We start from the raw sequence: 24,049 nt of genomic DNA on the forward strand, positions 1-24,049 counted from the left end.
TATTTGAAGCATATTAAATCTAAGATCTTTAAATATTTTGTTTGCAGTGTTAAAAGATCACTGAAATTGGATGGTATGTTAAAAGCAGATGTAAGTATTTACTTGTGAATTTGTAGTTGCATGATAACATAATAAGATTGTATTTTTATTTTTTTAACAGCTAATTTTCTCTTATACTAAATGTAAGAAGTATCAGAAACTCCTGTGACATAATTGTTATTGGCACACCATTTTCTACATATAAAGTTTGTAATATATGGAAATTCCTTGCAGGCTTGATATTTTTATTTAAGCGACAAATTATTTAGAAGCCTTAATGAAGTAATTTAGTAGAAAAAAATGCTTTGCAACTTAAATGCAGATAAAAATGGAACAGTGACAGTGCTTTAATCTACATTCTGTAATCTGCTAAATTGAAATAAAACATTAACAACATTTTTATATCAAAAAGGTACCTACCCCCTCACCTCACTGACATGATTAAACATAAAATACTAGCACTGTAATAACTTTCACCATGGTTATCACAATAAGAATAAAATTGTACTGTTGCTGTTACATTTTATAAATCTTGTCGTAGCACATTCCCAATACCAGCATATCATGACATATGCTAGTTTAGTATCTGTTTATTATCTTTTCATACCAACAGTAGATCTAGATACAAACACTAATACTAGCATACTTATGGCCTTAGTAATTTTAAATGCAAATAAATTGGTGAGAAAGTAAATTAAAATAAATAGCTAGTCAATAAATGGGCTCCTATATGAGATCCCATATGAGAATGCCATTTCAACAAATGGGTTTTGTATGGAATTTCTCTTCAGAAGACTGGTATTCAACAATTTACCATTTTTAAAACTTCCTAGATGCTTTTCTAAAAAATTTAAACAAAGGTGGCAAAATACTGCATTGCCACTAAAAAAATCATTAGCGGTGTAATTAGCAATTTAAAACACCATTATCCAACTTGTTCGGTACAGAATGCAGCTGTGACTGTAATTTTGCATCTGTTTCTTTGGTCAGAATGGTGTTTTGGTAGATGAGTAGTCCAGCTTGAAATGAAATACAGTTCTTCTCTGCCCCAAGACTGTTCTTTGGGAGGTGGTAACACCATTTGAATGAAAGAGAATGGCCATTTAGGAATTCATCCTTTTCATAAAGTACAGTTGTCATGGATAGCTTTCTATCTAATTTCTTTCCAGATTAGGATGTATCAAGGTAGCCAGTGAAACAGTGAATATCCTGTATTAGAAAAATACATTGTTATGTTTGGCCCAGTTCTGTACCTTTAAACCAGTTGACAGTACCACATGGCCACCGACTGCTAAATGCAGATTCCTTAAATCCTAGCCAGGGCCTTCAACATTTCTATTTTCTAACCTATTTCTAATATTTATTATTATTTCTGATATTTTCAGCTTTTGTACTTTTGCCTCATCATTTATTTGCAGCTCTGTCTTAGATCTCACAACTTTTGCTCTGGCGCTACATCTAGGCTTCTCTCCTTAGCTATATTTATGCATCTGTCTACTCCAGTAATTAGCCCTGAAGCAGCCTGGTTCCCAAGAATCTACCTATATGCCAGTGGTTCCACTGAGGCTGCCTTAGCCCATGCAAAGGAAAATCAGACATTTAAAACATCACCTATAAGTCGTCTACTACTACTACCACGACGTCGCTTCAGTCATGTCCGACTCCATGCAACCCCATAGATGGCAGCCTGCCAGGCTCCCCCGTCCCTGGGATTCTTCAGGCAAGAACACTGGAGTGGGTTGCCATTTCCTTCTCCAATGAATGAAGGTGAAAAGTGAAAGGGAAGTCGCTCAGTCATGCCTGACTCTTAGCAACCCCATGGACTGCAGCCCACCAGGCTCCTCCATCCATGGGATTTTCCAGGCAAGAGTACTGGAGTGGGGTGCCATTGCCTTCTCTGACCTATAAGCACCTAATTGCTTTGAAGCTCCAGAGGAACTTGTAGTAACTTTGTGCTCATTTTGCCTTACCAGCATGATGCTGAAAGAAGACAACTGTGGTATTGAAGGAAAGGAGATGGCTCTTAAATCCTAGTTGGTTGAAGTGTAGTCTGTTCATCTTAAACATCTAGTGTTTGCTCTCCCAGAGATGTTTGGAACTAGCAAATCCCAGTGTTCCCAATGTGGCTATGGACCTTCATGAAGATAATGCTCCATGATGTTAGGGCAAGTCTGCAAAAGTAATTTTCCTTATGATTCCCCTAATAGGAGAAATTGAGGTATGGCTCATCCCCTGTGATCCTCCATTTCATATATAGTGTGTATACTATAAGTACCACTATTTGCTAGTCCTCCCAAATTGTCGAGGGTAGTGAGGAGTGATAAAGATTTTGATTTCTCAACACCTACAGTATTGGGGTTGCTCAAGTTATTACCCTTCAAACACTGTTTTTAGATGAATTTTCAAAGACAAAGTTGAATTATTTATTACAAGTAATTTGAAAATTATTCATTACAAATAACGACCAGTGGCAGTTCAGATGAATTTGTAGGGACAGCTGTAACCTGCTCATATACCTAGCCAGCTTGACCTAATCTCTTTCAGGCTACCTCAGAGAAGGAACTGGAGAACAGATGCTGCAGATGGGAAGGGAAGGAGCATACTTCCTACCAGATCAGATCAGATCAGTCGCTCAGTCGTGTCCGACTGTTTGCGACCCCATGAATCGCAGCACGCCAGGCCTCCCTGTCCATCACCAACTCCCAGAGTTCACCCAGACTCACGTCCATCCAGTCAGTGATGCCATCCAGCCATCTCATCCTCTGCCGTCCCTTTCTCCTCCTGCCCCCAATCCCTCCCAGCATCAGAGTCTTTTCCAATGAGTCAACTCTTCGCGTGAGGTGGCCAAAGTACTGGAGTTTCAGCTTTAACATCATTCCTTCCAAAGAAATCCCAGGGCTGATCTCCTGCAGAACAGACTGGTTGGATCTCCTTGCAGTCCAAGGGACTCTCAAGAGTCTTCTCCAACACCACAGTTCAAAAACATCAATTCTTTGGCGCTCAGCCTTCTTCACAGTCCAGCTCTCACATCTATACATGACCACAGGAAAAACCATAGCCTTGACTAGACGAACCTTTGTTGGCAAAGTAATGTCTCTGCTTTTGAATATGCTATCTAGGTTGGTCATAACTTCCCTTCCAAGGAGTAAGTGTCTTTTAATTTCATGGCTGCAGGCACCATCTGTAGTGATTTTGGAACCCAGAAAAATAAAGTCTGACACTGTTTCCACTGTTTCCCCATCTATTTCCCATGAAGTGATGGGACCAGATGCCATGATCTTCGTTTTCTGAATGTTGAGCTTTAAGCCAACTTTTTCCCTCTCCACTTTCACTTTCATCAAGAGGCTTTTGAGTTCCTCTTCACTTTCTGCCATAAGGGTGGTGTCATCTGCATATCTGAGGTTATTGATATTTCTCCCGGCAAAGGCCAACTTAATAGGCATTCTGCCAGAGGAATGGCAGTGCAAATTTAGGGGAAGTTTGCTGATTGGGACATGCATACCCAGTCGAAATTACTGCATTACCATTAGTAGGATACTCCTAAGTCTGATTATTCCCATTATCTCATCTCTCTGAGACAAAACTTTTCCTGACTCCTGAAATTAGAAAGAACATTGGATTTCAGGGCTTTAGAAAATATGACAGCTCACATTCTGTAGGCTCACTTATTGGTCTGGCTCATGTCTGCTCCTTTCTCCTCTCCTTCCCTCCTCTTCCCCTGCTTTTTTCCTTACCTTTTTATTACGTAAATTTTTGAACATACACTAAAGTAGAGACAATAATACAATGAAGTACCATGTAACCATCACCCATCTTCCAAAAGTATTAACATTTTGCTATTTTTGCTTCAACTATCTCTGTATATGTATGCATATATTTACATATGTGTGTATGTATCTGTATATTTTTCCCTGGAATTTTACAAATCTCACACATGTTATTTCATTAGAATATTCTTCAGTATGAATTTTTAACAGATAATGACTTCTTTCATAACTATAGTGCCACTATCATAACTTATAAAATAAGAAGTAACTCCTTAATAATATCTTTTACCCAGTCCATATTCACATTTCTATGGTTGTTTTAAAATGTCCTTTTTTATTAAAATCAGGATCCAAACAAGATTTCCACATTGTAATGGTTTTTATGTATCATAAGTCTTTTTTTTGCACCAAGTCTTTTAAAATCTTTTAAAATCTCACTTTTTTTTTTTTAATCTCACTCTTTTTCTTATAATTTATCTTTTGGAAAAAAACTGAAATATTTTTTCCATAAGTGTATTTCACATTCTAGAGTTTATTGTTTTCTTGTATTCTTTAGAAAAGTGATTTCTCTATTCACATTTCTCTATTTCACAATTCACATTTCTTCACATTTCATATAAAATGTCATTAAAGCTAGAGGCTTGATTAGATTCTGGTTCATATTTTTGCTAAGAATGCCTCATAGGTAGTCTTTGTATTTCCTGTTGCATCACTTCCACAAGTACAAAGTGGTCTTGGTTTCAAGTGTTGCCAGCCTGATTCACCCATAGTAAAATTCTCAATCTTCTAATGTTTTTTTTAATTCATTAATGATTATTTTATAGTTCCTTATTTCACTACAGTTACCAAATACTGATCCCTTTTTTGCCTTTTGATTTTGGAGAATTTTGATTATAGAGAATGAGCTGCCTACTGTACAGCTTCAGTAAGTATCAACACAAGGCTAATATTGTTTCATATATGCTCCCATGCATACTTCAGTATCCCCTGTACTAGATTATTTGAAGCAAATCTCAAACATCATCCATATCATCCATAAATACTCCAGTAATTATTTTTAAAAGATAGACTTTAAAAAAGGTATAATAGTATTATACCCCACTTCCACCTCTGCTATGATCTCTGCAAAAAAAATCTCTCTGAAAATTAACATTAATTCCTTAAGTGGACATCTTTGCTCACATTCTCCCAATTATCTCATATACCTTTTGACAGTTCAATTCTTTTAAATTTTAGCATTTTTTATTCACATATAATGTAAAATTCATAATTTAAAAGTATACACCAGTGATTTATTATGTACTCATTACATTGTGCAGTCATCATCACTATCTGATTTCAGAACATTTCCACCACCCCAAAAACAAATCCATACCTATTAGCAGTTAGTTTCAATTCCCTCCTCCTCTCATTCCCTGGCAACTACTAATTTATTTGCTGTTTCTGTGGATTTGCCTATTCTGGCCATATTATATAAATGGAATCATACAATATGTGGCCTTTGGTGACTGACTTCTTTCATTTAGCATAACATTTTCAAGTTTTATCCAAGGTTTATCACATGAACAGTACTTCATTCCTTTTTATGGCTCAATCTTATTCTTTTGTATGGGTATATCACCTTTTGTTTTTCTGTTCCTCAGCTGAAGAATGGGCTTGCATTCTTCAGTGCTGCTAGTGGTGAAGAAACCCCCTGCCAATGCAGGAGACACAGGTTCTATCTCTGGGTTGGGAAGATCCCCTGGAGGAAAGCATGGCAACCCACTTCAGTATTCCTGCCTGGAGAATCTCAGACAGAGGAGCCTGGCAGGCTTTGGTCTATAGGGTTGCGAAGAGTCAGACATGACTGAAGCGACGTAGCACACACATACAGCTGAAGGACCTTTGAGTTGTTTCCACTTCATTACTATTACAAATACTGTATATAACATTCTTGTACAGCATTTTGTATGAATGTGTTTTCAGTTTTCTTATATACCTGGGGTGGAATTGTTGAGTCATATGGTGATTCTAACTTTTTACAAAATTGCTAAAGTCTTTTCTACAGCATTTTACATCCCCACTAACAGTATGTAAGGGTTCCAGTTTATCCACATCCTCCTCAACATTTCTTATTATCTGATTTTTTGATTCTAGCCATCCTACTGGGTGTGAAGTCATATCCTGTTGTGGTTTTCATTTGCATTTCCCTGGTAATATTGAACATCTTTTCCTGTGCTAATTGGCCATCTGTATATTTTCTTTGGTGAAATATCTTCAAATCTTTGCCCATTTTTTAATTGGGTTGTCTTTTTACTGTTGAGTTGTAAGAATTCTTTATATATTCTCAACACTGTTACCTTATCAGATATATGATTTGCACGTACTTTCATCAGTTCTGTGGATTGTCTTTCTTGATAGACTCCTTTGATACACAAAAGTTTAAAATTTTGATGAAGTCCAACTTATTTTTTTCTTTGATGGCTTGTGCAACCTATAGTAATGCCAACTTCCACTATATTTCTTTCTAGGAGTTTTATAGTGTTTAGCACATATGTTAAAAATCTAATAGATAATAGAGTTCATTTTTGACATGGTGTGATATTAGGGGCATGTAGTTCATTTGTCCTAGCAATGTTTGTTAAAAAGCTATTACTTCCCCCATTAAATGGCCTTAGAACTCTTATTGAAGATTAGTTGACTATAAATATATTGTTGGGGGCCGGTGTGAGGTACTCCGCCCGTGGCAAAGGTCATGAGGAAGGAGGCTCGACATAAGCAAAGGCAGGATCGAGCCTCAGGAGTACCCCTGGAAATCCTCGAGCATCTACCCCCATAACCAGAGCCTGCCTACTTTGCTACTTTGTGCTCTCACCTACACCTCTGACTTTACGGGGGGCTGTCCCCCACCACCTCTTTTGGAGAAGGAGTTAACTTAGAGCTCATGTTAATAATAATTCCTGGGCGTGATAGGAGTGTTTCAACCTACAAACTCCTCAAACTCTACAAACCTACAAACTGCCTGACAGGCTTGTCCGGCCACATGTGATTGCTCACAGCCTCCCAACCATGAGAGGCACGAGATGCTTTAAACCTTCTAAAAACAGGTTCCTTAGAAAAGTTAGAAAACTATTAGTATAAGTATAATGGGCTGATTAGAAATTGTATTGGTGAAGGGTTTTTCATTTGTTGAGCCAATGTTTGTTGCTAAGTCTCCACATCCCCTGCCCTTACACACATTAATGAATATATAGAAGAAATAAGTATTAACCTTTGATATTAATCACATTAGACCTTAGGCTAAGTAAATTCTTTCCTTAACTAAAACCCACTACACCCTCACCCTATAGGAATGTAACTTTATTTGGGTGGCGTCTGTTTTAAGAATAATCACCCCTGGAGAAATAAGTGTCCTTGTTGACTGACTGCTGTCACAAGGAGAGGGTCATAAATTGTCAGCAGGTCCCCTGGCCAGAAGATGATGTAACACCCCTAAGACCTCTGTATACATTTGTATGAAGCACCTGACTTTGATAAAAGTCAGGACTGCTGACCCCACGTGACTTTTGCATAACATCTCAGTGTATAAAAGTAGACCATGGAAAATAAAGAATTGGGATCAGTTTCTCAAAATACTGGTCTCCCCATGTCGCGCTCTCTCTTACACTCTGGCTGAGTCTCCATCTGGAGCGCGGAACCTGCCACGCTTACTAATTTTGCCTGGGCTTCTAAGATCCGACCGGGGAGGCCTCAGTATCTCGTCTCCTTCGGGAGAACAGAAGGATGCCTGCGGCCTACGTAAGTGGTGCAAGCTTCTTGTCTTAAAGTTTTATTAGTCTCCCGCGTAAACCAAGCTACTCAGCCTCTTTTCTCCACTGAATCTTCCTACTGAGCTATCCTCATTCTATTACTCTTTACATCTTTAATTAATATCTAATTGAAGCTACTGTATCCTGATCCTCGCCGACGCCGTCCACGCTTCAAATTCCCTGGATCAACCGGGGCTGGACCCCGGCAATATATGAATTTATTTCTGGACTCTCAAGTCTATTCCATTTGTCTACACATCTGACCTTATGCCACCACCATGCTGTGTTTCAAAATAAAAAGTTTTTTAATTACTATAAATTTGAAATTAAGAAATATGAGTCTTCCAACTTTGTTCTCTCTGTTGCAGAGATTGGGCTATAGTTTTCTTTTAAGGTATTCATCTGGTTTTGCTATCAGAGTAATGCTGGTCTCATAGAATGAGTTAGTAAGTGTTCCCTGCTTTTTTATAGAATTTGAGAAGAATTGATGTCACTTCTTTAAATGCTGGTAGAATTCACCAGTGAAGCTCTCTGGCGTTACAGTTTTCTTTTTCACAAGTGTTCTGAATTAATCTAATCTGTTTTCTTGCTTTTAATGTGTTCCAGTTTTCCATTTCTCCATGATTCAGTCCTGGTGGGCTGTGTATTTTGGGGAATTTGTCCACTTCATCTAGATTAGCTAATCTGTTGGCATACAATTGTTCATAGTATCCCCTTATAATCCCTTTTATTTCTCCAAGGTTGGTTGTAATATCTTCCCCCTCATTCCTGATTTATTAATTTGAATCTTATTTCTTTCTTGGTCAGTCTAGATAAAGGTTTGTTGGGTTGTTTTTTTTTTTTTCCCCAAAGAACCAACTTTTGAATTCATTGATCTTCTCTTTTTTCTTATTTTCCATTTCATTTGCTTTCTCCTTAATATTTTTTTTCTTCTAGTGTCTTTGGGTTTAGTCTATTCCTTTTCTAATTTCTTAAGTTGAAAGCTTAGGTTATTGATTTGAGAGCTTTCTTCTTTTTTTAATGTAAGTGTTTAAATTTTTCTCTGAGTACTACTTCCATCCTATAAGTTTTTATATATGTTATGATTCATTTTCATTCTCTTCAATATGTTTTCTAATTTCCATTTTGATTGGTTGTCTAGGAGTATGTTATTTAATTTCTATAAATTTATTTTCCAAATGTCTTTATGTTTTTAATTTGTAATTTTAAATTCTGTTGTGATTAGAAACTATTCTTTATATGATTCTAATTTTTTTCACATTTACTGAGTGGTTGTTTTTTTTTTTTTTTTTTGCTGCTTAACATATCTTCTGTCCTGGCTAATATTACGTGTGCACTTGAGAAGAATGTGTATTCTGCTATTGTTGGATGGAGGGCTCGATAGATATGTGTTAGGTCTAACTGGTATATAGTATTGTTCAAGTCTTCTGTTTCCTTGCTGATTTTTTTGTCTAGTTGGTCTATCTATTATTGAAAATGGGGCATTGAAGTTTCCTCTATTATTTTTCTTTTTCTTCCTTCAGTTCTGTCAGTTTTTGCTCCTTGTATTTTGGGGCTCTCTTGTTAGATGTGTGTGTGTTTATAAATTTTTTATCCTCTTTTCTTTCAGTATCAGTACGTCTTTATTCATTGAGTTTTCTTGGCGAGAAGAGGAAAGGGAAAAAGGATCAGCATATAGCAGAAACATAATAGTAAACCTATTGCAGAAAGGAAAGAAAGTATCTAGTACAACCAAGAACACACACTGCTGATAGAGTCACCAAAGGTCAAGGGAGCTCAGTTTTCTCTAGTTCAGGAATGAGAAGAAGGAATCAGGGAAAGAACAGAGGATCAGGCTATCCTTCCTTCCCTATAAATTCAAGAACTGGCACAAAGCTTTACTGTCTAGTAGTAAAACATGGTGGAGAAGGCAATGGCACCCCACTCCAGTACTCTTGCCTGGAAAATCCCATGGATGGAGGAGCCTGGTAGGCTGTAGTCCATAGGGTCACACAGAGTCCGACACGACTGAGGTGACTTAGCAGCAGCAGCAGCAGTAAAACATGGAGTTGTTAATTTGTCCATCTCTTATTAAACATAAATTTCAACTTAAGTTTTTTGTATCTGCATAAAGGCTCCTGAGTGACTTAAATATACATTCATCTTCCTCTCTTGGTTTCCCACCCCTTCTTTCTACATGAAAGCCTCCCATTTCTCCTCTCTTAATAGGAAATTAAGTAGATTTGGTTCATTCATATGCCAATGTAAGTTTTGGCATGAATCATATCAAGGAGTAGTCTTGACTCACAAGGTTTGGCACAAGGAATGACATTCCTAACGTCTTCAGGTTATTTTACACAAATCATTCAAAAGTTATGGAGACACTCAAGAATCACATGAATATGTCTATGTAAGGTAGGAGTCAAGCTTTTAGGAAAAATCTGGTTTAAAACAGGAAATAGGGAAAGGAGAAAAAAAGGATGACCCAAGGCTTTCACTTTTTTCCTCTTCGTTGTTTTTGTTTAGTTGCTAAGTCATGTCTTACTCTTTGTGACCCCTTGGACTATAGCCTGCCGGACTCCTCTGACCATGAAATTTCCCAGGGAAAAATACTGGAGTGAGTTGCCATTTCCTTCTCCATTTCTTCAACTTAGTGAGATATAATTGATCAAAATGTAAGATATTTGAAGTGTACAATGTGGTGATTTGATTTATAGATTGTGAACATGTATATTCATTGTGTGTACGTATATGTGTGTGTGTCTTTTTTATACACACACACACACATTGTGAAAGGATTGTTCCCATCAATTAATCCATCTATAACTTCAACTTTTTCTTTTTCTTTTTTGGTAAGAACATTTAAATTCTACCCTTCTAGCAGATTTCAGTTACTATATAATAGTGTTATTAGTTATAGTCCCCATGCTGTCCATTAGATCCTCAGACCTTATTTATCTTACAATGGAAGTTTGTACCCTCTGTTCCTCCATCTCCCAGTGACTAAAAACCACTTTCCTACTGTCTGTTTCTGTGAATTAGACCTTTTTATTTTCTTTTTTTAATTTTATTTTATTTTTAAACTTTACAATATTGTATTAGTTTTGCCAAATATCGAAATGAATCCGCCACAGGTATACCTGTGTTCCCCACCCTGAACCCTCCTCCCTCCTCCCTCCCCATACCCTCCCTCTGGGTCGTCCCAGTGCACCAGCCCCAAGCATCCAGTATCGTGCATCAAACCTGGACTGGCAACTCGTTTCTTACATGATATTTTACATGTTTCAATGCCATTCTCCCAAATCTCCCCACCCTCTCCCTTTCCCACAGAGTCCAGAAGATTGATCTATACATCAGTGTCTCTTTTGCTGTCTCGTACACTGGGTTATTGTTACCATCTTTCTAAATTCCATATATATGTGTTAGTATACTGTATTGGTGTTTTTCTTTCTGGCTTACTTCACTCTGTATAATAGGTTCCAGTTTCATCCATCTCATTAGAACTGATTCAAATGTATTCTTTTTAATGGCTGAGTAATACTCCATTGTGTATATGTACCACAGCTTTCTTATCCATTCATCTGCTGATGGGCATCTAGGTTGCTTCCATGTCCTGGCTATTATAAACAGTGCTGCGATGAACATTGGGGTATACGTGTCTCTTTCCCTTCTGGTTTCCTCAGTGTGTATGCCCAGCAGTGGGATTGCTGGATCATAAGGCAGTTCTATTTCCAGTTTTTTAAGGAATCTCCACACTGTTCTCCATAGTGGCTGTACTAGTTTGCATTCCCACCAACAGTGTAAGAGAGTTCCCTTTTCTCCACACCCTCTCCAGCATTTATTGCTTGTAGACTTTTGGATCGCAGCCATTCTGACTGGTGTGAAATGGTACCTCATAGTGGTTTTGATTTGCATTTCTCTGATAATGAATGATGTTGAGCATCTTTTTGTGTGTTTGTTAGCCATCTGTATGTCTTCTTTGGAGAAATGTCTATTTAGTTCTTTGGCCCATTTTTTGATTGGGTCATTTATTTTTCTGGAGTTGAGCTGTAGGAGTTGCTTGTATACTTTTGAGATTAGTTGTTTGTCAGTTGCTTCATTTGCTATTATTTTCTCCCATTCTGAAGGCTGCCTTTTCACCTTGCTAATAGTTTCCTTTGTTGTGCAGAAGCTTTTAAGTTTAATTAGGTCCCATTTGTTTATTTTTGCTTTTATTTCCAATATTCTGGGAGGTGGGTCATAGAGGATCCTGCTGTGATGTATGTCAGAGAGTGTTTTGCCTATGTTCTCCTCTAGGAGTTTTATAGTTTCTGGTCTTACGTTGAGATCTTTAATCCATTTTGAGTTTATTTTTGTGTATGGTGTTAGAAAGTGTTCTAGTTTCATTCTTTTACAAGTGGTTGACCAGTTTTCCCAGCACCACTTGTTAAAGAGATTGTCTTTAATCCATTGTATATTCTTGCCTCCTTTGTCAAAGATAAGGTGTCCATATGTGCGTGGATTTATCTCTGGGCTTTCTATTTTGTTCCATTGATCAATATTTCTGTCTTTGTGCCAGTATCATACTGTCTTGATAACTGTGGCTTTGTAATAGAGCCTGAAGTCAGGTAGGTTGATTCCTCCAGTTCCATTCTTCTTTCTCAAGATCGCTTTGGCTATTCGAGGTTTTTTGTATTTCCATACAAATTGTGAAATTATTTGTTCTAGCTCTGTGAAGAATACCATTGGTAGCTTGATAGGGATTGCATTGAATCTATAAATTGCTTTGGGTAGTATACTCATTTTCACTATATTGATTCTTCCAATCCATCAACATGGTATATTTCTCCATCTATTAGTGTCCTCTTTGATTTCTTTCACCAGTGTTTTATAGTTTTCTATATATAGGTCTTTAGTTTCTTTAGGTAGATATATTCCTAAGTATTTTATTCTTTCCATTGCAATGGTGAATGGAATTGTTTCCTTAATTTGTCTTTCTGTTTTCTCATTATTAGTGTATAGGAATGCAAGGGATTTCTGTGTGTTGATTTTATATCCTGCAACTTTACTATAATCATTGATTAGTTCTAGTAATTTTCTGGTGGAGTCTTTAGGGTTTTCTATGTAGAGGATCATGTCATCTGCAAATAGTGAGAGTTTTACTTCTTCTTTTCCAATTTGGATTCCTTTTATTTCTTTTTCTGCTCTGATTGCTGTGGCCAAAACTTCCAAAACTATGTTGGATAGTAATGGTGAAAGTGGGCACCCTTGTCTTGTTCCTGACTTTAGAGGAAATGCTTTCAATTTTTCACCATTGAGGATAATGTTTGCTGTGGGTTTGTCATATATAGCTTTTATTATGTTGAGGTATGTTCCTTCTATTCCTGCTTTCTGGAGAGTTTTTATCATAAATGGATGTTGAATTTTGTCAAAGGCTTTCTCTGCATCTATTGAGATAATCATATGGTTTTTATTTTTCAATTTGTTAATGTGGTGTATTACATTGATTGATTTGCGGATATTGAAGAATCCTTGCATCCCTGGGATAAAGCCCACTTGGTCATGGTGTATGATCTTTTTAATGTGTTGTTGGATTCTGATTGCTAGAATTTTGTTAAGGATTTTTGCATCTATGTTCATCAGTGATATTGGCCTGTAGTTTTCTTTTTTTGTGGGATCTTTGTCAGGTTTTGGTATTAGGGTGATGGTGGCCTCATAGAATGAGTTTGGAAGTTTACTTTCCTCTGCAATTTTCTGGAAGAGTTTGAGCAGGATAGGTGTTAGCTCTTCTCTAAGTTTTTGATAGAATTCAGCTGTGAAGCCATCTGGACCTGGGCTTTTGTTTGCTGGAAGATTTTTGATTACAGTTTCCATTTCCGTGCTTGTGATGGGTCTGTTAAGATTTTCTATTTCTTCCTGGTCGAGTTTTGGAAAGTTGTACTTTTCTAAGAATTTGTCCATTTCTTCCACGTTGTCCATTTTATTGGCATATAATTGTTGATAGTAGTCTCTTATGATCCTTTGTATTTCTGTGTTGTCTGTTGTGATCTCTCCATGTTCATTTCTAATTTTATTGATTTGATTTTTCTCCCTTTGTTTCTTGATGAGTCTGGCTAATGGTTTGTCAATTTTATTTATCCTTTCAAAGAACCAGCTTTTGGCTTTGTTGATTTTTGCTATGGTCTCTTTTGTTTCTTTTGCATTTATTTCTGCCCTAATTTTTAAGATTTCTTTCCTTCTACTAACCCTGGGGTTCTTCATTTCTTCCTTTTCTAGTTGCTTTAGGTGTAGGGTTAGGTTATTTATTTGACTTTTTTCTTGTTTCTTGAGGTATGCCTGTATTGCTATGAACTTTCCCCTTAGGACTGCTTTTAAAGTGTCCCACAGGTTTTGGGTTGTTGTGTTTTCATTTTCATTAGTTTCTATGCAAATTTTGATTTCTTTTTTGATTTCTTCTGTGATTTGTTGGCTATTCAGCAGCATGTTGTTCAGCCTCCATATGTTGGAATTTTTAATAGTTTTTCTCCTGTAATTGAGATCTAATCTTACTGCATTGTGGTCAGAAAAGATGCTTGGAATGATTTCTATTTTTTTGAATTTACTAAGGCTAGATTTATGGCCCAGGATGTGATCTATCCTGGAGAAGGTTCCATGTGCACTTGAAAAAAGGTGAAATTCATTGTTTTGGGATGAAATGTCCTATAGTGCCGGTGCCAGCCGGCAAAGTCGATCAGGTCCCGAGAACGTGCACGGCGGGGCTAAGAAAGAAACTAAAGCAAGAGACTACAACAAAGACGGGGTCGAGAGGTTCAGACACGTCTCCACGAAGGGACGCAGTCTGACACCAACTTTATTCAGTATCTCATATTTATACAGAGGAGTGTGAGAAAGACAAGACAGTTGACTTTTTTTCTTGGTTGTCCTATACATCTTACAAACAGTCACAAGAAATCTTGAGAGCATGGGACTGGCTCCCTGTTATTATTTCTTCACCAGATAACATTTCTCTGTGCGTTGTAAGTTTGCACAGACTCCAGGTGTCTGCAGTAAATAAGCGCCTAATTTCTGGGGTGGCGGGACAGAGAGCTATGTTTGCAAGCAAACCCTCAAGGACTGAGGCAGCTCCCAGAGCTGTGTCCTTCAAGCAAAGGACCCCGTTCTCACGGGCAGCTCCCCGCACTATAGATATCAATTAGGTCTAACTGGTCTATTGTATCGTTTAACGTTTGTGTTTCCTTGTTAATTTTCTGTTTAGTTGATCTATCCATAGGTGTGAGTGGGGTATTAAAGTCTCCCACTATTATTGTGTTATTGTTAATTTCTCCTTTCATACTTGTTAGCATTTGTCTTACATATTGCGGCGCTCCCGTATTGGGTGCATATATATTTATAATTGTTATATCTTCTTCTTGGATTAATCCTTTGATCATTATGTAGTGACCATCTTTGTCTCTTTTCACAGCCTTTGTTTTAAAGTCTATTTTATCTGATATAAGTATTGCCACTCCTGCTTTCTTTTGGTCCCTATTTGCATGGAAAATCTTTTTCCAGCCTTTCACTTTCAGTCTGTATGTGTCCCCTGTTTTGAGGTGGGTCTCTTGTAGACAACATATGTAGGGGTCTTGCTTTTGTATCCATTCAGCCAGTCTTTGTCTTTTGGTTGGGGCATTCAACCCATTTACGTTTAAGGTAATTACTGATAAGTATGATCCCATTGCCATATACTTTATTGTTTTGGGTTTGAGTTTATACACCGTTTTTGTGTTTCCTGTCTAGAGAATATCCTTTAGTATTTGTTGGAGAGCTGGTTTGGTGGTGCTGAATTCTCTCAGCTTTTGCTTGTCTGAGAAGCTTTTGATTTCTCCTTCATATTTGAATGAGATCCTTGCTGGGTACAATAATCTGGGCTGTAGGTTATTTTCTTTCATCACTTTAAGTATGTCTTGCCATTCCCTCCTGGCTTGAAGAGTTTCTATTGAAAGATCAGCTGTTATCCTTATGGGAATTCCCTTGTGTGTTATTTGTTGTTTTTCCCTTGCTGCTTTTAATATTTGTTCTTTGTGTTTGATCTTTGTTAATTTGATTAATATGTGTCTTGGGGTGTTTCGCCTTGGGTTTATCCTGTTTGGGACTCTCTGGGTTTCTTGGACTTGGGTGATTATTTCCTTCCCCATTTTAGGGAAGTTTTCAACTATTATCTCTTCAAGTATTTTCTCATGGTCTTTCTTTTTGTCTTCTTCTTCTGGGACCCCTATGATTCGAATGTTGTAGCGTTTAATATTGTCCTGGAGGTCTCTGAGATTGTCCTCATTTCTTTTAATTCGTTTTTCTTTTATCCTCTCTGATTCATTTATTTCTACCATTCTATCTTATAATTCACTAATCCTATCTTCTGCCTCTGTTATTCTACTATTTGTTGCCTCCAGAGTGTTTTTAATTTCATTTATTGCATTATTCATTATATATTGACTCTCTTTTATTTCTTCTAGGTCCTTGTTAAACCTTTCTTGCATCTTCTCAATCCTTGTCTCCAGGCTATTTATCTGTGATTCCATTTTGATTTCAAGATTTTGGATCAATTTCACTATCATTCGGAATTCTTTATCAGGTAGATTCCCTATCTCTTCCTCTTTCGTTTGGTTTGGTGGGCATTTATCCTGTTCCTTTATCTGCTGGGTATTCCTCTGTCTCTTCATCTTGTTTAAATTGCTGAGTTTGGGGTGTCCTTTCTGTATTCTGGCAGTTTGTGGAGTTCTCTTTATTGTGGCATTTCCTCACTGTGTGTGGGTTTGTACAGGTGGCTTGTCAAGGTTTCTTGGTTAGGGAAGCTTGTGTTGGTGTTTTGGTGGGTGGAGCTGTATTTCTTCTCTCTCCTTTCAAAGACTTGGGTTGCTTTTCTGGGTGCCTTATGTCCTCAGCCGGCATTCAGAAGTTGTTTTGTGGAATTTACTCGGCGTTTAAATGTTCTTTTGATGAATTTGTGGGGGAGAAAGTGTTCTCCCCGTCCTACTCCTCTGCCATCTTAGCTCCTCCTCCCCTTTTTATTTTCTTCACATGTAAGTGAGACTGTGAAGTGGTTTGTCTTTCTCTCGTTGCATTTCACTTAGCATAACGTTCTCCAGGTTCATTCATGTTGTCACTAATATCAGAATTTCCCATTTTAAGAAGAGCAGCCTTAAGATGATGTTTCAGATCCCTTTGGCTGCTGAACAATCCTCTGAAAGATACTTCATTTTTTTTTTTTTGATACAAAAGAAATTTGTATACAATTAAAACCCAAAAGCACATTTGGAACGATCAATACATTACATTTACATAGTCTGAGTCACATAACAGTCACCAAATCATTAGCTGTCAAGCTTTACAAATCTCAGACAGATATTTAAATGGAAAATTAGCAAATGAAAAAATATTCAGTGTTATTCATCATTGAAAATACAAATTAAAACCACAAAGTGATAACCATTCCCACTCACTAGAATAGCTAAGTTCAGTTCAGTCACTCAGTTGTGCGTGACTCTTTGTGACGCCATGGACAGGAGCACGCCAGGCTTCCCTGTCCATCACCAACTCCCAGAGCTTGCTCACACTCATGTCCATTGAGTTGGTGATGCTATCCAACTATCTCATCCTCTGTCATCCCCTTCTCCTCCTCCCTTCAATCTTTCACAACATCAGGGTCTTTTCAGATGAGTCACTTCTTCGCATCAGGTGGCCAAAGTATTGGAGTTTCGGCTTCAGCATCAGTTCTTCCAATGAATATTCAGGACTGATTTCCTTTAGGATTGACTGATTTGATCTCCTTGCAGTCCAAGAGACTGTTAAGAGTTTTCTCCAACACCACATTGCAAAAGCATCAATTGTTTGGTGCTCAGCTTTCTATATGGTCCAACTCTCACATCCATACATGGAGAAACCAATGGCTTTGTCTAGACGGAACTTTGTTGGCAAAGTAATGGCTCTGCTTTCTAATATGCTGTTTAGGTTGTCATAGCTTTTCTTCCAAGAAGCAAATGTCTTTTAATTTCATGGCTGCAGTCACCATCTGCAGTGATTTTGGAGCCCAAGAAAATAAAATCTCTCACTCTTTCCATTGTTTCCCCATCTATTTGTCATGAAGTGATGAGACCAGATGCCATGAACTTAGTTTTTTGAATGTTGAGTTTTAAGCCAGCTTTTGGAGTGTCAGACCACTTCAGTATTTTTGCCATGAGAACCTCATGAACAGTATGAAAAGAATAGCTAGATAGCAATATCAAAACAGAATGACTTTAAAAACCAACACAGCAACACCTAAAACAATCTAAAGGTTGGTGAGGATGTGCAGGATTTAGAGCTCTCATTTATTGATAGCAATTTAAAATGATATAAACACTGTGGGAAAGGAGTACATCGAGGCTGTATATTGTCACCCTGCTTATTTAACTTATATGCAGAGCACATCTTGCAAAATGCAGGGCTGGATGAAGCACAAGCTGGAATCAAGATTGCCAGGAGAAATATCAATAACCTCAGATATGCAGATGACTCCACCCTTATGGCAGAAAGCAAAGAGGAACTAAAGAGTTTCTTGATGAAAGAGGAGAGTGAAAAAGCTGGCTTAAAATTCAACATTCAGAAAACTAAGATCATGGCATCTGGTCCAATTACTTCATGGCAAATAGATGGGGAAGCAATGGAAACAGTGAAAGACTTTATTTTCTTGGGCTCCAAAATCACTGCAGTTGGTGACTACAGCCATGAAATTAAAAGACACTTGCTCCTTGGAAGAAAAGCCATGACAAACCTAGACAGCATATTAGAAAGCAGAGCCATTACTTTGCTAACAAAGGTCCGTCTAGTCAAAGCTGTGGTTTTTCCAGTAGTCGTATATGTGAGAGTTGGACTATAAAGAAAGCTGAACACCAAAGTATTGATGCTTTTGAACTGTGATGTTGTGAGAAGACTCTTGAGAGTCCCTTGGACTTCAAGGCGATCCAACCAGTCCATCCTAAAGGAGATCAGTCCTGAATATTCATTGGAAGGACTGATGCTAAAGCTGCAACTCCAATACTTTGGCCACCTGAAGCGAAGAACTGACTCATTTGAAAAGACCCTGATGCTGGGAAAGATTGAAAGTGGGAGAAGGGGATGACAGCGGATGAGATGGTTAGATGGCATCACCAACTAGATGGACATGAGTGTGAGCCAGTTCTGGGAGTTGTTGATGGACAGGGAAGCCTGGCGAGCTGCAGTCTACAGTATCACAAGGAGTCAGACACAATTGAGCGACTGAACTGAACTGAAACACTTTGGAGAACTATTGAGCCTTTATTTTATGTATACAAAATAAATCTACAGCCATCCTATAGCCTGGCAATTTTACTCCTGGACTTTCCAAGTAAATAAAATCATATAGCCACAAAAAGACATACAAGAATGTTCTTAGCATCTTAATTCATAATAGCCCCTAACTGAAAACAGTTGAGATTTAGAACTCTTTTAGGAACCTTAAGCCTAAATTGTGAAAAATCCCTGAGACAGCTGGTATTTTAAATTTTCTAATGTAATTCCATAAGTACTAGTGATGCATAGTGTCTTAGGTGCATCATTCCAATAACTGGTTTAGCCAGTATAAGGTTATAAAGAATTGTCTCTATTAGCTACCCTAGTTTTTCTTTTGCTTCTCGTTGTCCAGATACCTACAGTACCTGTATTTTAAACATTTCAGTGATAGCATAGGCTAATATTTCATAATAATAGTAGCAGACCCATTGTATACCATATTTCATCCTGAAAGAACCCTAAGTTGGTACTTTTTAGACTGTTTATAATAGGTAAAAATCAATAACTCTTTTTGGTAGAATATGCTTTAAACAAGGTGATGAAGCAGGCTACAATTTGTGAAAGAACTTGAGAAAGGATGTCACATATATTTGAAATTATGGAGTGAACATTCATTTCTTTTGTTCTGGGCAGAAAAATCAATGCTCAAATTTTAGTTTTGCTAATATACAAGGTTTGACCTCCTTACAAAAAGTACAGTAACATTTGGACTAAGTAGCCCACGTCCTTCGATGTTTGTGGTTTGGCAAAATGGAAATTCTTAAATGGATTCTAGGATCATCTTCAGAGTGTAAAAATTAGGTTAAACTTCGAGAGAAATAGAACTTAAAGAAGTATGATTCTGGAGTTCCCCTTGTGGCTCAGTGGTAAAGAATCCACTTGCCAGTGCAGGAGACACAGGCTTGACCCCCTGGTCTAGGAAGATCCCACATGCTGTGGAGCAAGTAAACCCGCGCACCACAACTGTTGAGCCTGTGCACTGGAGCCTGGGAACCACAACTACTGAAGCCTGTGTGCCTAGAGCTGGTGCTCCACAGCAAGAGAAGCCACTGCAATGAGAAGACCTCACTGCAGTGAAGAGTAGCCCCCACTTGCTACAACTAGAGGAAAGTCTACTCAGCAACAAAGACCCAGCACAGCCAATAAATAAAAATAAAGAAATAAAATTATAAAAAAGAAGTAAGATTATACATTTTTGTTTCTAAGTAGACAGATACATATAAATATGCAGAATATTTAGTGGGATAGTAGAGAAAGGTAGACTTTCTTTTTTCCAAGTATATTACCATTATATGGGCTTCCCAGATAGCGCTAGTGGTAAAGAACCTGCCTGCCAATGCAGGAAGTACAAAAGACTCGGGTTCAATCCCTGGGTTGGGAAGATCTGGATTAGGAAACAGCAACCTGCTCCAGTATTCTTGCCTGGAAAATTCCATGGGCAGAAGTCTGGCGGGCTACAGCCCAGGGAGCCACAAAGAGTTGGACGTGACTAAGCACACACACACGCGCACACACACACACATATTACAATTGTGGACAGACATTTTCCCTTGTAATCAACACATCACACACAAAAAAAACGCTAGCAAAGGAGAAGCCTTAGTATTTTTAAGGTGAGGGCAAAAATTTTATATATACACACGCATGTGCACGCACATGTACACACACGAAGACCTATTGTGCGAAAGCTAGAAAATTGTTTTCAAGGAGAAATATATGATCTACAGTTGCAATGCTTAGATATTTGGCAATTGGAAAAATAATTTTTGGTGAAAATAGGAAAACAGATTGACATCAATGTACATTAGCGTAGTGACTTTCATTTCTTGTACATACACTGTGAAATAGTTCTGGGCAATAAATTCTTAGAAAAGTGGGGTTGGATTGGACAAATGTCATAGTTTATGACTGAATACATATAAACAGGTGAAAACTCAAGGTAGAGGGGTAATAATAGCCACCTGATAAAGAGACTTAAAACCCTTTCACCTTACGAAAAAGATTGCTTTAGAGCTATAACTTGATATTATAGTTTGATTTTTTTAAAAAAGAAATTGGTTACATTTGTGGCTACTGTGGATACAGAAAATAAAGAATGGAATGCCTTTTGTTCCCCCAATACAAAGAAGTATCTATCATTTAAAATCTTAACTGTAAAAAAATAATTGATGCTATAGATTCTGGAACTAATACCAAAATTATTGGAAAAGGTAACATAGCTACTATTTCTGCCATGGTGTCTTAAAAATAAAGAATAGTTGACAGTAGAGAGTTATATAACTATTTCAAGTCAGCAACCAAGCTAAAGTGTAATTCTACAATGTTTGCAACATATCATGACCCTTCAGACATTTCCTTTATCCCCCAAATCCACCCTTTGCTGTCCATTTCATCTCTACATTTCAGGTTTTTCATACCTTTTGTTTTCACTCATCTAAGCCTCACGCTTCCTTCTCACAGGAATCCTGTGAGATTACTGCAGACTATTTTGATTTTCCCTCTTCAAATTTCTATAGCACACATACTACCTTTAGACCTGTTCTCTGCTGTTTATGAGGCCAGAGCAATTTGTTTCATTCCTGTATGTACATTAGTTAGCCAGATGCTGGGTGGTGGGTAAGTATTATAGAAAACAAGTTTAAAGGGAATTCAGAACAGGAAACAATTAATAGTGTGATGATGAGTATTTGGAGAAAGTGGATTATGAGTGAGGTCCCAAACAGTGAAAGATAAGCCGAGGCCCAAATGAAAAAGATGGCTTAAAACTCAACATTCACAAAACTAAGATCATGGCATCTGGTCCAATCACTTCATGGCAAATAGATGGGGAAACAATGGAAACAGTGAGAGACTTTATTTTGGGAGCTCCAAAATGACTGCAGATGATGACTGCAGCCATGAAATAAAAAGATGCTTGCTCCTTAGAAAGAAAGCCATGATCACCCTAGACAACATATTAAAAAGCAGAGACATTACTTTGCCAACAAAGATCCATCTGGTCAAAGCTAAGGTTTTTCCAGTAGTCCTGTATGGATTTGAGAGTTGGGACCATAAAGAACGCTGAGCGCCAAAGAATTGATGCTTTTGAACTGTGGTGTTGGAGAAGACTCTTGAGAGTCCCTTGGAGTGCAGGGAGATCCAACCAGTCCATCCTAATGGAAATCAGTCCTGAATGTTCATTGGAAGGACTGATGCTGAAGCTGAAACTCCAATACTTTGTCCACCTGACAAAGAACTGACTCTTTAGAAAAGACCCTGATTCTGGGAAAGATTGAAGGCAGGAGAAGGAGACGACACAGGATGAGTTGGTTGGATGGCATCACTAACTTGGACATGAGTTTGAGTAAGCTCCAGGAGTTAGTGATGGACAGGAAAGCCTGGCATGCTACAGTCCGTGGGCTTTTGAAGAGTTGGATACAACTGAGTGACTGAACTGAACTGAACTGAAATGTGAATAGCCTAAGTGACTGGGACTATAGGTGTCATTTAATAATGGATGAATGAACAAATGAATATATTTTGAGTGGAATCACATGGCTAAGTTTATTGGACTGTTCCTTTTGTTTTGTTTTTTTTTTTAATTTTATTTTATTTTTAAACTTTACATAATTGTATTAGTTTTGCCAAATATCAAAATTAATCCGCCACAGGTATACATGTGTTCCCCACCCTGAACCCTCCTCTCTCCTCCCTTCCCATACCATCCCTCTGGGTCATCCCAGTGCACTAGCCCCAAGCATCCAGTATCGTGCATCAAACCTGAACTGGCAACTCGTTTCTTACATGATATTTTACATGTTTCAATGCCATTCTCCCAAATCTTCCCACCCTCTCCCTCTCCCACAGAGTCCAGAAGACTGTTCTATACATCAGTGTCTCTTTTGCTGTCTCGTACACCGGGTTATTGTTACCATCTTTCTAAATTCCATATATATGCGTTAGTATACTGTATTGGTGTTTTTCTTTCTGGCTTACTTCACTCTGTATAATAGGTTCCAGTTTCATCCACCTCATTAGAACTGATTCAAATGTTTTCTTTTTAATGGCTGAGTAATACTCCATTGTGTATATGTACCATAGCTTTCTTATCCATTCATCTGCTGATGGACATCTAGGTTGCTTCCATGTCCTGGCTTGGACTGTTCCTTTTGAATCATCTGTTCATCATACATTTTTTAGTTCTAGACTACAAAGATGAAATAACAATTTATTTTCAGAAACGTAAATTTTAGTGGAGTATACAGAAATGTAAAGAATTATTAGAATTCACTAACTCCAGTAAGAGGTATACACGAGGTCTATGTAAACACCGAGCAGGAAGCTGTAGAGAGGATTTATTTAGAATAGGTAAAATTCTCAAAGGCCTTATATGCAATACTCAATTGCATTGAAATTGAAATACTGAACATTATTTTGGTCATCATTAGGACATGTGTCAGAGCAACTTTGTGAAGCTGTAGGACACCACTAACTCTTCCTAGGATTTCCCTGTGGGTCTTACTGAGAGAACTGCTGAGCATTTCTCTTGCCTAGCCCTGTAATTATCCTTCAAGTTCAGCTCAGTTCAGTCGCTCAGTTGTGTCCGACTCTTTGCAACGCCATGAACCACAGCACGCCAGGCCTCCTTGTCCGTCACCAACTCTGAGAGTCCACCCAACTCATGTCCATTGTGTCGGGGATGCCATCCAAGCATCTCATCCTCTGTCATCCCCTTCTCCTCCTGCCCTCAATCTTTCCGAGCATCGGGGTCTTGTCAAATGAGTCAGCTCTCCGCATTAGGTGGCCAAAGTATTGGAGTTTCACCTTCAACATCAGTCCCTCCAATGAACACTCAGGACTAATCTCCTTTAGGGTGGACTGGTTGGATCTCCTTGCAGTCCAAGGGACTCTGAAGAGTCTTCTCCAACACCACAGGTCAAAAGCATCAATTCTTCAGCGCTCAGCATTCTTCACAGTCCAACTCTCGCATGCATAAATGACCACTGGAGAAACCATAGCCTTGACTAGACAGACCTTTGTTGGCAAAGTAATGTCTCTGCTTTTGAATATGCTGTCTAGGTTGGTCGAAACTTTCCTTCCAAAGAGCAAGTGTCTTTTAATTTCATGGTTGCAATCACCATCTACAGTGATTTTGGAGCCCCCAAAAATAAAGTCTGACACTGTTTCCACTGT

General features: G+C 38.0%; 1 protein-coding gene across 6 annotated transcripts in view; it reads left to right on the forward strand.

Annotated features, from left to right (window-relative positions):
• ITGB3BP (integrin subunit beta 3 binding protein) overlaps window positions 1–24,049 on the forward strand; it is a 105,665-nt gene that overhangs the window by 19,440 nt on the left and 62,176 nt on the right. For all 6 annotated transcript variants that reach the window (XR_009493813.1, NR_198863.1, XM_005204522.4 and 3 more), the window contains exon 2: window positions 48–90. Coding sequence is in view for 4 of the 6 variants with exons in the window: in XM_005204522.4 (XP_005204579.1) it covers window positions 48–90 (43 nt within the window). In the remaining 2 variants the exon portion in view is untranslated. The remainder of the gene's footprint in view (window positions 1–47; window positions 91–24,049) is intronic.

Source organism: Bos taurus, chromosome 3, assembly GCF_002263795.3.
Source record: "Bos taurus isolate L1 Dominette 01449 registration number 42190680 breed Hereford chromosome 3, ARS-UCD2.0, whole genome shotgun sequence".
Taxonomy (NCBI): Eukaryota; Metazoa; Chordata; class Mammalia; order Artiodactyla; family Bovidae; genus Bos; species Bos taurus.